This window comes from Triticum dicoccoides, chromosome 1B (genome assembly GCF_002162155.2).
Source record: "Triticum dicoccoides isolate Atlit2015 ecotype Zavitan chromosome 1B, WEW_v2.0, whole genome shotgun sequence".
Taxonomy (NCBI): domain Eukaryota; kingdom Viridiplantae; phylum Streptophyta; class Magnoliopsida; order Poales; family Poaceae; genus Triticum; species Triticum dicoccoides.
The window spans coordinates 656,130,923-656,144,606 of record NC_041381.1 but is presented as its reverse complement, the minus strand read 5'-3'; the positions used below and the strand labels follow the sequence as shown (position 1 = coordinate 656,144,606).

General features: G+C 43.1%; 1 protein-coding gene and 2 non-coding genes across 4 annotated transcripts; 1 reads left to right on the top strand and 2 right to left on the bottom strand.

Moving 5' to 3' along the window:
• Window positions 1-1,779: 1,779 nt before the first annotated feature.
• On the bottom strand, window positions 1,780-1,851 carry TRNAD-GUC. Its single transcript has one exon. It is a non-coding gene; the product is annotated as a tRNA-Asp (tRNA).
• A 6,152-nt stretch (window positions 1,852-8,003) lies between these two features.
• TRNAD-GUC lies at window positions 8,004-8,075 on the bottom strand. The gene has a single exon. It is a non-coding gene; the product is annotated as a tRNA-Asp (tRNA).
• Window positions 8,076-8,254: 179 nt separating this feature from the next.
• LOC119311345 lies at window positions 8,255-10,940 on the top strand. Of its 2 annotated transcripts, XM_037586990.1 has the most exons (5): window positions 8,255-8,330; window positions 8,434-8,625; window positions 9,113-9,952; window positions 10,075-10,260; window positions 10,370-10,940. In XM_037586990.1, exons 2-5 carry the CDS (start codon window positions 8,590-8,592, stop codon window positions 10,778-10,780), a joined length of 1,473 nt encoding a protein of 490 aa, XP_037442887.1. In that variant the 5' UTR covers window positions 8,255-8,330; window positions 8,434-8,589; the 3' UTR covers window positions 10,781-10,940. The 2 variants fall into 2 exon arrangements, with proteins under 2 accessions (XP_037442887.1, XP_037442894.1); XM_037586997.1 differs by having other exon boundaries at window positions 8,266-8,625.
• The last annotated feature ends 2,744 nt before the right edge of the window (window positions 10,941-13,684 follow it).

Genomic DNA, 13,684 nt, shown 5'->3' with positions numbered 1-13,684 from the left:
TAAGCAATACCATACAAGTTCATCAGCAATCATCATGTTTCATGCACCCTATTGCATTCTTTAATCTTTATTGTTGCTTTGGTTTACCAGTCCTTGGCCAATCTTATATTAGTGATTAGACTGCTTATCGTGATTGTCTCCAACTGAATCCATTTCTCAAGAATCTTCCTCTTTTTGTTGTCCAGATTGCATCTCACAGTTTTTTCTTGTCCACTACCTAGCATTCTGAATTGTGTACTGCAATCTTCTAGTTCTTGAATATGCAAATTAGTTTCTACTCCCTCCGTCTCAAAATAAGTGTCCTAACCTTACCACAACTTTGTACTAAAGTTAGTACAAAGTTGAGACACTTATTTTGGGACAGAGGGAGTATAATGTAATTCATATTCAATGGTTCTAGACTTCCAGCCTATTATTTTTATATGGAACCTGTAAAGCTAAACAAGAATAGTGATTAACTCCAATTTAGACCACCTATTTGTGACAATTAACAAATTTGCAATTATTTTCCAGCCGATTTTTTATATGGAACTTGTAAAGCTAAACGAGAATAGTGATTAATTCAGACCACCTATTTGTGACAGTTACAAATTTGCAATTATTTGTAGAAATTTTACCGCTTGTACACTATGTTTTGGGTCTACAGTTCCGACACTGAGAGTGATCTGTAGATCATGCAATTCCTTACTATGAATAAGATTCCGATCTTATTGCCGTAGTTCACCACAATGCATGCATCTCGGTTTCTGCCAATGGGTCTTGCTCATCTTGTTCCTTGATTTCGCTTGTGGTCAGCTGTACTGTTAACCATTGTTTAGCGTTGGCTCTGATTTATTGCTGCACATGTCAACACTCGCTGATACTAGGAGGTCATTCGTTACTGTGATTTAGTCCTTTCCTGAAAATTTCCAGTGGTAACTTCCCCCACAATTTCAGCATGCTGATCCAGTTTGCCTCTTGAAACTTTCAGGCTTCTGTGAGCCTGGCCACAAAACCCAAGCTGGTATCAATGCGTGCCAGGATTTTCTAACACTAGTTACTATAGGTGGAGTATGATTTATCATCTCTTCCATGCGGAGCTCCGTCAACAGTTTTAGATGAATTTTGGTGGTGTAAATTGAGCAGATGAATGTCTCCAAACTGACTATGTCCTGGTCCTTCCTCCCAAGATGCAGGACAGTAAGAACATTATCTTGGTACTATGTTATAACTGACAGCAAGAACCTGTACTAACTAGTTCCTTGGTCAAATTATGTTGGTAACTTACAATATTATCCTGCTTGAGGTAATATACAAGGCTAGATGAAAAGACCAACACCAAAACATAGGTTGGATCAACCGTCAGAAGATGAAGTAGTTGAGTTGCAGTTAGGAGCCAGGATCAGGCTGAGTGTGCAAAGAGGTTGCATTACCACTAATATATATATATATATCGAAAAGCTGTAAAGCACTGGAACATGGGATTCAGTTACCGCAAGAAAGCACAAACAATTCAGTTCACCTAGGCATCGGTACATGATCACAGCAAGAAAGCACAAATGCTCATTGACATGTTTATAACTGAATAACATGATGCTTATGTTCAGTCAGGGAACATGTAGAGATAGAATTTGATAGGATTTTGGATGCTAAATACCATGGTTTTGGCGAAGATGCTGGTCGGTATTTTCTCATCACCTGTATTTGCTATGCATCTGGGTGGAGTTCTGACGGATTCATGAATACTTGGCGAACGAGAAAAATTTACGAAGTGCAAAGAAATGAGAAAAAATTAAGAAACGCCGTTGCCGGGGATCGAACCCGGGTCACCCGCGTGACAGGCGGGAATACTTACCACTATACTACAACGACTTTGATGGGATAGAGTTTAACAAGGTTAATTAGATCACTAACCCTTAACAAATCGGAGGGTTGGAGCTGAAACGGGAACCGCGGCCGCCGTTTCGACCGTTTAACAAGACATTCGAATCGTGGCAGGTGCCACCCCCCTGGCTGCCGTTGCAATCCCTACTCCTGCAACTGCAAGTATGTATGGTCTCCACTTCTCCAGCCTCCAACGCGCCGCGCTTCTTCCCTTCGCTCATCGCACCCGAATTCACTTTCACAGGGTTTAGCTCCTGGCTTTTGAAATTTTGGAAGTTCGCAATTTTCTTTTGCAAAAATTCTAGAGTTGCATGAGCAAAGCTGAGGGCCTACTTACGAGACCTGCTGCATGCACTGCAGATAGTCGACCAGAGGCTTCATCAAACCGGCCAACAGCAAGGCCCTGTTTCTCAATAAGCTCCCAAAATATGAGCTGTCACCTTGTTTCTTGAGGATCTCCCACAGGTATGTGTTGCAGCTGGCAGCAGGGCCGTGCCAGCAAAATCCGGGGCCCTGTGCGAAACAGAAAAGTGGGGCCCTATTTCACTAGTAAAAATGAACTAACGAGCATTTATAACGTATATGATATAATGTCTAACTCACCTAGTCTCGTGCCCTGTCCAGTTGAACTGCTATACTATGCTCTTCAACCAAGGAGGCAAGAACTGATCTCTAACAGTGTAACCATCCTTTTTTTTGTGAAACAATGTAACAATTCTTGTCAAAAGTTAATTAGGATTTATAAATTAGGAGTAGGACTGTAGGAGCCGAAGTTAATCAAGAGGACAAGCCAATGGCAGCAGGCTACCTGTTTTGGCGAGAGGAACATGTCGATCAGATGAAGTTAACCGGAAGCGGCAGGCTCGTTGCCCCGCCTATCGCCGTGTCGCCCGTCGCCAATTCTGGGTGCGATCGATTTTGATCTGGTCTAGATGTGCCATCTCACCTGCCTCTGAATGGGATCGATATCTGCTACCATCTTGATGCGCCTACATGGTCTCCGATCAGAGACGCCCACACGGTTACCATACATATGAATCAATAGTATAGTAAATCACAGACTCAAAGATGATAGGGTGTACAATTGGCTGTATATAAGATGAGGGTTGAGAGATTAATAAATAATACTCACTAGTGCTAAACCTTGACTATTTGACTTGATCATCGAAGAATTGGGGTGCAGTACGAAAGAATTTTCCAACGCAAAGCCGATGTCGCCTAGTCTAATCAGGACTAGTGAGCAAGAAGCAGCGGCGGCGGCCGGCAGCCTCCAATAACGCGTTAATCACGCTGGGAGCTAATCTATTCTTTTATGGTAATGTCCTGGCTAGTAGTTTTTCACCTTTTTTTGGGGGGAAGACCTTTTATTAATCAAAGTCCACCGAATGTGGGATACAATTTTGGTCATGTGGCTGGTCTAACCACACATGACGCCCTGGCAATAAGGACAGTGGATGTTTAGCTAGCTTATGAGCTTCAATATTTGCCTCACGCCTTTCAAAAGTAAATTTACATGTGGGAGGTGATCTTAATCTAATCTCTCTGATAATAACTCCATAAACTCCATGACAACCTTTAGCAATGTCATCTATCACCTGTTTGCAGTCCAATGCCACAATATAATGATTTTGGTTAAGATCTTCCGCCAATGCGACAGCTTCTCGGCATGCTATGGATTCCAAAGTTGCCGGATCACTTACCCCCGCTATTACCATAGCTGAGCTTCCTAGAAAAACTCCTTGGCTATCTCTGCAGACCGCAACAGCTGATCCTCCTCTGCCTGGCCGAACTCCAGCATCTACATGTATCTTTGCATAGTTTGCCAGTGGTGCTTTTGGTCTGACAGCCCTTGGTGTTGCTCCCACCGCCACACGTATTTGCTTCGGTGGCTTCCTGACTGCCTCAAGGTCTTGCATGTAGCGTGTAATGAAGCTTTTGATTGCGTGTGGAATCTGAAATATTGCTTCATGTATTGCCTTTCTTCGAGACGTCCAGATCGCCCACATCGTTACCGCCAAAAGGGTAAAATGTTCATGCGATAAAGGCCACAGGAGGTTGAACAGCCAACTTTTAGCTCGGTTCTCATTTGCAGCCGCCAAAGTACTTGCCAGGTCTTCGTCAACCAGCGCCCAACCCGTCGCTCGGTTCCTGTCATGCGAGTGACCTGTCAGGCCCCTTCGACTTCCGGGCACCACGTGGCGTCTGCGCGAAGCCCGAGGGATTGCCTCAAGATTCGACAGACTCCTCGATTCCCGCCACGGCCGGGATGCTGCGATCCGGTTTCCGAGAAAACCGGCACACAGTGGGTGTTGCCGGACCCGGCGCTCGCAAAATTCGCCTTGCTCAAGGGGGAAACTGCGAAGGCCCACTCATTCGAAGACGGCAGACCTTCACAACTTCGGGGACTACTGTCGGGGGGATGAACCCCGGGCAGGCAACGGAACCCGGATCCTTTTCGAAAATGGCGGGGCCCGCATCGCCCCTCAAGCCGGCACGCGCCTGGCCGGGTCGCTCGACCCGGCAAGGCCCGCAACCCGGCCAAACTCTTCGACTCGGCAAGGTACGTCGACCCGGCCACAACAACTGGTGCAAGACGACTCAACCCGGAGCAACCAAGGCTTCCCCAACAAGCCGACCCCACCCGTGGTGTGCACGGCAACCCAACCATGGGCCAGCTCCCGTCCCATCCAGGCCGTATGATGGGACGAGACTTCAATCACCGGTGACCAAGACAACAGTGCTTCCGTCCATGCCCGTGGTCAGCCGGAGCGTGGCAACAGTGCCCCTCACCTACCCGCTGACCAGGGCTGGCGTGGCAACAGTGCTCCCGCCCTCACCGCTGACGGCAACAAGCGGCGGCCTGACGGAGAGCCATTGTACACGACTCGACTCGGCCACGCCCTGACGATCGACAAGACGACCCACTGTTCCCCTAGGCCCGTGGGGCCCCGCACCTAGGGGAACCCGACGAACCACAAGCCCTCAGCGGGATCCAGCCCGGGTCCCCGGACACCGACAATACGGACCCACCGACTTGTAACATTACCATTGTACCCCCGGGGGTTGGTCTATAAAAACCCTCGGGAGCCCGCGATCACGAGAGAGGCAAGCAGAGAAAGAAACAGACACAAGAGAAAAGCAAGTAAGCATAGGACTAGCCAACCAACGGCAACACCGGAGAGAAGGAGCAGCCCAAGCCTTGGCCAGCTTCCTTCCTCCTCCATACAGCTCCAGGAGCAACATTGTACTATCGATCATCCAACTACACTCGGCAGGACTAGGGGTATTATCTCTCCGGAGAGCCCCGAACCTGGGTATGTCCGGCGTCCCGCGCCCGCGCATGCCAACCTCGCTTCTGGAGCCCACCAGCGCCCTCGAGCCTCCTCCTCTCTTTAGCCATCCCTTGGCATCTGCCGTGCGCCCACCACGACACTGACCCTATTGTGTTTTGCCATTGTTGCTTTGAATCTTTGTTGTCTACATAGCAACTTGCAGATTTTACTTATCCACTACATAGCTTTCAAAATTGTGCAATGTAATCTTCCAGTTCTTAATATGCAAATTGATTTTTTACTTTGTAACTGCTCTTCAGCGGTTCTGGACTTCCCGGCTATGTTTTATATGAAATCTGTAAAGCTAAATGAAAAGAAAACAGAGTCGTAGACGACCTATTTGTCACAAGTTGACAGTTTGCAACCTTTTTTTAAGAAATTAGACCACTTCACAGTTCACACTACATTAGCTTAGCGGTGGCAGGGAGCATTTATCACCGCATCTTTCCAACCTTTCAATTCGGACTGGAGGTGCATATGAGCAGGATGTAATGGGAAAGCAGAGATCTTAAAATGAAACACGGTGAATTTATAATGTGGTGTGAAGTGATCAAAATTCTAAAAGGCGGTGCAAATTTTTAACTAGGAGATCATTTGTTACTGTGATTCAATTCTTTCCTGAGAGAGAAATATTCAGTGATAACTTGTCACACAATTTCAGCATGCTGGTATAGTTTACCATTTGAAACTTTGAGACTTCTGTGCGTGTGACCACAAAATCAAGTTGGTATTGACGTTGCTATAGGAGTATGATTTATCGAAAATGCATGAGTGCACGTGAGGTCTATATCTCACCATCCATTATGTTATGATTCATTCCGTATTCATACCACTCGTCAGGTATATGCATTTCTCAGGATGTGGTATTCCTTTATAGACAATGTATTCCCAGTGTCAATTAGTGACCCTGGCCCACCGGGATGACAAGAGGAGTTAATCTCTCATTTATTTTAGGAGATGCCTGATGGCACCCTGCACATATTATTTGTTGCCCCTCTCTATCCCGCAGCTCCTCGCTTAATTATCCTCCCTGATTCTTGCAGTTTCTTCCTCCTGTTTATCCCACATTGGTTCATCAGCTCTACCATGGACAGCTGCTACCAACGGTAACATGCCCCAAACTTTTTTTTACTCATCCTCTCACTAGCAAGTGCTCATCCCCTCACATTCGTCCTCCTCGTCAACTCTATTTGTGTTCAACTTCTGGCCTTCCCCGCTTTGTGCTCTATCATGTGCTCCTCCATGTTCTAGTCTAGTTCATTAATTAGCTCCTCCAACACATATTCATTCAGAAGAAGTAGCTCCCATTCTGTTCATCCGATGGCATGAATGGATTAGTTCGTGAGCTCCTTCAACACACCTTCTAATGATCTAATCCACCTTGTGTCATTCGGTGCTCTCATCAACTCTGGGTATGCAACTTGTTCAGAATCAATTTCAAGCTCCTTTTTTTGCAAGGTACAATGCAAGCTCCTGTACTAGGTTCCCAACGAGCCTAGAAAATCAATAACAAAACCTCGCCTAAGCACATGTTTTGAGCATAGCAACGGTATTCCTATAGTAGAAACATTAACGAACGGCTACCCTTCCGCTGTCACTTGAGCTTGGTACAATGGTCACCTTATCATTTTGTCTTCTCCCAACTGGCAGGTTGAAGAAGGTTGCACAGTGTAGGAGTATTACTGTTACCTTCCCATGAAATTTGTTAGTAACGTAACACATATATGTTATTTACATTCATTATTATGGGGATATCCCATCATCCACGAGGTAATACTGCAACATTAACATGAACAGTGGCAGTGCTTTGATGAACTGATACAACAGTACCCTCAATAATACACACGAAAAATGAAGTTGGGCAACACAAACCAAAACAAAACCGGCAGCTAGTGATGAGTTAAATGCCATTCAAGGCATACAGGTTTGAGACAACCACATTTAAACATTACCGACCAGTCTTTTAAATGGCCTACACCACATTAACATGGCAGAACGGTCAAGACCGTATTTTGCATGCATATTCGCTTGTATCTAATTCCATTTAAGATGGCTAGCCACCAACCCATGTACACGAGTATTTGCTGAATTAACCTCGCGTACTGTTTGGGTATTCATTCAATCACTATATTAATTGCTAATCTTATAGCATAGATGGACCGCCCAGATTTCATCCTCGCGCGTCACCATGTCCCAAAAATCCGCGTCCTATAATTTATCTTCTATTCCATGTGGATTGCTACGTTAGCTGTTCACTCTTCCCTGATTCCTTGTGCCAACAGTTTGAAAAGACAAGTTGGATCAAGTGGAGGACACATGAAATAATTAAGTTCTACAGTAGTAACCAGTCATATGTCATATGCGACTGTGCAAAGATGTTGCATTACCATGGTAATATATTGAAATTCTTGAAAAAAAGGTAATATACTGAACAATTGTAAGCATTGGAACATGAAATTGATTACAGCACGAAATCACAAAGATACAGAGCATCTAAGTTCCGGAACATGAATTCATTTACAGAAAGCACAAATGATACAAGTCATAACTGAATAGCATGATGCGTATGCTTGGGCAGGGAACATGAGTGTGAACAAAATTATTGTGCCAAGTGGCTGCATTTCCATGACCTATTGACAAATTGTAAGTGCCAGTACCTAAATGAGTAGCATTGCAACAAAATTTTGTCATAATAAGAGGGTGGTGTGCAACTGAATATTCTGAAGGGACTGCAGATTCCTCCCTCCTCCTCTAATTTTATATAGAGAAAAAAAATTGAAGTCAAAACAAAGGAAAAAAATGATGAAACGCCGTTGCCGGGGATCGAACCCGGGTCACCCGCGTGACAGGCGGGAATACTTACCACTATACTACAACGACCTTGTTGAAAACGTGGTTAACAGGGTTTCCTCGATGTGAGCCGTAACAGCTCAGAGATTTGCCCCCGGATTGGAGCTACCTAAAACGGGAAACGAAGGCCGCCGTTTCCGGCGAAAATATAGGCACGGCCGAAACCTTCAAAGCGCGCGCTCAGGCGAGACCGGCAATCCGGATGTCCCCTCGCCGGCGCCTTCAACCGACGCCCTCTTGGTGGCCGTCCACGCACGGTGACCCCTACTCCTGCCGCAGCATCAAGTATGTAGTGTATTATCCCAAGCCCCAACACGCCGCGCTTCTCCTGTACTTCTTGGCGAAAATCGATCTGGTCACATTGAGAATTCACGGCTCCCTTCCGCAGAATCTCACGGTTGCATCAGCAAAGGTGGGACAATTAATAGTACTTACCGTATCCGCTGCATTGGAGATATACAGTGGACCGACCAGAGGCTTCATCGGCCGGCTGAGGGAGACGGTGCATGCAACCGGCCATATTTCCCGAGGCGCTCGCCGAAATATGAGTCAAGATCTTGGTTTCGAGGAACTCCCACAGGTATACTGTTCTCGCTACCACTGTCGCAAATAAGAACCGCGTCGATCACAACCATAATTTTAAATAGTTGGATATGCCAAATAGCGGCACCCTGCTCAAATAGCTTCACCGGATAATCCTACATGAATACCATTTAGCGGCACCTGCTTAAAACTTTGATCATAACTGCAAGTACAAGGATTTTGTGATGAATCTGGATATAGGTGTGCTCGGTATGTTTGCATGAAAATTCAGTGGTTCATGATATCATGCGCACTGTAAATTTGCCAAAAACACCTGCATAAACTTGTATCTATTTATGCACTGTCTTCATCCATTGCAGGCTAAGAAGCAACCATAGACTCCCATACGATCCAAAACATGGGACGGGTTCCACTATCAAACTAAATATATATCTCGAACATCATTGATACGATTTGCTTTGTTTGTAGCAGCCAACTAGTAGCTACAATCTAATTGTTGAAACTTGTCAACCCTGGTTCTGCAGGACATCGTACACCGTATACATTCCCTTTTGCCGGTGCAAGAAGCCGCGCGTGCTGCCTGCGCGTCTCGTGGGCTTCTACATTCCTGGAGATGCTATTCCAACCTCACACTCAACTGCGAAACACTTGGGTTGACTCACAAGAAGTTCGAGGAAAGAGAGACCTACATCATTGACAAGGTTGACAAAATCCTTAAAAACCATTATGGCAACGGGGTGAAGGTGAAGACACTTAAACTTCATCTTGCCCCTTGCAACAATATCAAAGCCGCATGCCTCGACGTGTGGCTCCAGGTCACCGTTAAGTCTGGGATCAAAGAACTTGACTTGGCAATGCCTTTACTCATGAAGGAAAAATACAACTTTCCTTGTTCCGTTTTGTCTGACGAGGCAGCTGCGAGTTCGATTCAATCTCTTGGCCTTTGGGGTTGCTCTTTTCACCCCACGTCCACACTTGGCCTCTTGAGAAGATTGAAATGTTTACAGTTGACTCTTGTGGACATTAGCGAGGAAGGATTAGGCCTATTGCTCTCAAAATCTTCTTCCCTTGAGCAGCTGGTCCTCTTCTTTTGTAGTGGGATAACTTGCCTGCAAATACCTTGTACAATGCAACAACTCAATTTCCTTAGTATTACAGAATGCAGGAGTTTGAAGATGGTAGAGATCGATGCTCCAAATCTCTGCTCCTTTTATTGTGTTGGGACCCTGATAGAAATCTCCATTAGAAATTCTTTTCAGCTTAAGAATGTAAATTTGTCATGCATTCTTCTCTCTGATGCTCGCGCCAGGCTACCATCCATCCTAGGAACTGTCGAGAGCCTTACCCTGCGCTCTCGCACTGAGGTATTTGTTGATTTTAACACCTTCAAGATCATAGATGGACTGTTTAATGGATAGAGATATGCATGCCACACCTCTATGCTGAAAGAAACATATGATTAATCCTTGGATTTATGGTTCCTTAGAATGCCAAAGTTCCAACCATGGCCTCCAAGCTCCCCTGCCTCAAGCACTTGGATATTGAACTCCTCGGACCAACAATGGCCTTCCCACCTTTTAGAAATATAACGGACTTCCCCAAGAGCTATGATGTCTTCTCTTTGGTTTCATTTCTTGATGCTTCTCCTACCTTGGATTCCTTCATCCTGCGCGTAAGTCACTATCCACGTCTCCTGGAGCTATCCGTACCAATTACTATGTTAAACTTGTTTATCGAACAACACCATTAATGTTGATCATATATGTGTAATGTATATGCAGGTAGAGCAGGGTGCCCTTAGATCCGACTTCGGTTTTGGAGACGACCATGAGTATCTGAGGCAGAGGCTAGATGACCGGCATAACTGCCTCAGGCAGGTGACAATCACGGGGTTCTGTCCATCCAAGAGCCTGGTCCAACTCCTAATCTACATCCTTGAGAGTGCGCCCTCGCTCGAGCGTCTGACGCTGGACACAACCTACCGCTACGACAGGAGGTCGGGTACCACTAGCAGATGGTCGTCCTCAAGAAAGATTGGCCAATGCTCGCCGATGTGCAGGACGTATCTCCCCGGAGCTCGTAGAGCCGTGGAAGCTGCGTGTAGGTGCATCGCCGGAAGAGTCCCCCCAAATGTTGAATTTGAGGTCCTGGAGATGTGTAGTCGATGCCATGATACATGCCTCCATATATAGCAAGGATGGAACATACAATGTTCACTCATAGTATTGGTTAATTACCAAGTAAAGCTTTGAACTAATTGCCATGATGAAGGGGAGGAGAGTGGTGGGGAGATGAATGAACCATGATGGGAAATCTTTCTTGATTTGAAAAAAAAAAACTGAACATGCCATGGAAAATATTGTAAAGCAAGAAAACACCATATGGTGCGCATAACTTAGATTCTTAAGAGAAAAGCAAAAGCTTTAACAAAATTTTACACTGAATTAGTTATACTATATTTCCAAAATTACGCATGGATTACTAGATTTTTTTTAGGAAAATCATCAAATTACGTTTCATGCCTCCTATTTTTGTTTGGCAAATTTGTGTTTGCTAATGAAATCTGCATGCATGTGTGATATTCTGATTATCCATTCTTGTAAATATGTTTTACAAGGAATTCAAAAACAAAAGGATTGGTATACAATACCAATTGATGATTTTTTTGGTCATACTTTTCCGAACGGGCGAGATCGGGAATTTGAATTTCAAATCCATAGACCATCAAGTTGTGTTATTGCGCTACAATATCATTAGTTCTTTACCACTTTCCCCATTCAAAATTATAAGGCGTAATTTGACTACTTGTAATTGACTTTTGACCGTAAATCCCTCATACAATATTTAGACAATGGTTACGTATCATAATTATATGAAAGTGTTTTTGAAGATGAACCTAATGATGTCTATTTCCTGTAATTTCAAATAAATACTATTGAACTAATTATTGGTCAATGTATGAATTTGAACAATGAAACAATGCATTATATTTTGGAACCAAGGGGAACCTTTTAGATAGAAGATGTGTGCCAGTGAGACAAGGTTCATCTATATTTCCACCTATTGCATACCCTTCTTTTAGAAAGAAAATATAACATATAATTTAATTTAACTAACCAAAAAAGAATCCCTAAAAAAACCTAACTGAAATACAACGAGGCTTCCCCCACAAGCTATCTTAACCAGCTAATGAATAGCCTCCAACCAAAGTGGAGCATAACCTGGATCTTATATGCAAGTCGATGACCCGTGATGGAATAAATTAACTGATTGTATTTTTACTTCATTAACGTGCAATTTTGTGAGACTTCAAATAGTGAATAGAAAAAGAAACATTTCACATCGTTTGAAGCTCTTCTTTAGATGACCGACTGCAACTTTTCGTTCACCTACAATTTCTTTATTACCATACATTAGGGTCTTCACAACTATCTGTTTTTACTTGTATGGATCTTAATATTCATGTCATACTATTCTTTTTCCGCGAAAGATCAAACCGTTGGTAGCGTTGCCTTTGAAACATTTATTTCGATGCAAACCCATTTTCATCAAGATGCACTACTATGAAACAACACTTAGATACGGCTGTGAAATACAGTCGGTTTTGAGCCCTTTTGTGCTAACAACAAATGGTAGATCACTGCCGGCGTTGTTTATCATTCTCTATATTAAGAGAAATCCATCAATATACCATGTTTCGTTTAATAAATTAGATAATTGCCCATGCATTGCAACAGGTGGATAAACATTATAGGATATTAGCCCGTGACTGCACGTTTATTATTATGTTGGTGCGCTAAAATCTTAGCAAGTTTTTTCACGTAATCACCATGATTTACCTGTCATATTATTGTTAAGGACTTATTTAGCAAGTTTTTATGCGCCATCATCATGATTTACCTGCCATCTTGTTGTTAATCACTTGTTTGGTAAGGACTTAATGGCTTACCAAAGAACTATTATTTTATTTTGGTAAGTTAAAAAGACATGGGACAATTGAGTCGATTTTAGGGAAAACCGGTGGAAGAAAAACAAAAGATGGAAGGAAAACACAAAAATGAAGGTAGGAAAGGGCGCATATATAGAGCGGTTGGACGAAGGAACGAGTGAAATGGGAAACTTACATTCTTTTTATGTAGTACTAGAGCAATGCCCGTGCATTGCAACGGGATATAAATATTCTAGTACCTTAGCTTATGATTTACCTGCCAATAATAATGCGATTGTGTAAATAAATGTTCATAAAATTCTAACCATGAATTACCTTATATTTTGATTAGAAGTTTGGTAAGTAAATTAAAGTGGAATTGGTTCAGAAGGTAAGTAAATTAAGGTGATTGATTATTATATACATGAAAGGTTGGACGAAGGGGTGGCGGGAAGAAAGGTGAATGGGAACCTTACGTTTTTTAAGTACTATAGAGATAAATAAATAAATAACAATGATTTACCTATCATCTTACTGTTAAGAACTTATTTGGCAGGTTTTTGTGCATAATCACCATGATTACCTACCATCTTATTGTCACTCACTTGTTTGGTAAGAACTTAATGGATTACCAAAGAAATATTATTTTATTTTGGTAAGTTAATAAGACGTGGGAGAGTTGAGTCAATTTTAGGAAAAATCGGTGGAAGAAAAATCAAAGATGAAAGAGAAAAAAAAATAAAAAAAAGAAGAAGAAGTGAAGTTGGAGGAATTAAAGAGTGAAATAGGAACCTTACATTTCGTAAGTAGTAGAGATAACTCATCTATTTTTAGTGTGTACCATCATAATGTATAATCATAGTATTTCTTTTAGAAGAATATGATAGTATTAGCTCTGGACAACATTTCCTCTCTGGTTGGCATGAAACGATTACACTACTACAATTGCTATGATTGATGTAAAAAGAACTGAACGCCGTTGCCGGGTGAAGGACATCTTGCCCTAACGAGGGTTTGGTTTTAATGACATTATGGTTAGAAGACTACCTATGTTTTACATTCCTTACCCAGTGCATATAAACATCCAGATAAACACATGTGAGTACACTATAGTACATATAAAGGCATTAGAAGAGGTCTCCCAAAATAGTTGTGCCGTAATAAACGA

Coding starts and splice junctions, on each gene's coding strand:
- LOC119311345 (XM_037586990.1), top strand. CDS start 8,590: ATGAGTCAAGATCTTGGTTTCGAGGAACTCCCACAG. Junction 8,626..9,112: donor GTTTCGAGGAACTCCCACAG/GTATACTGTTCT, acceptor CTGGTTCTGCAG/GACATCGTACACCGTATACA. Junction 10,261..10,369: donor TGGATTCCTTCATCCTGCGC/GTAAGTCACTAT, acceptor ATGTATATGCAG/GTAGAGCAGGGTGCCCTTAG.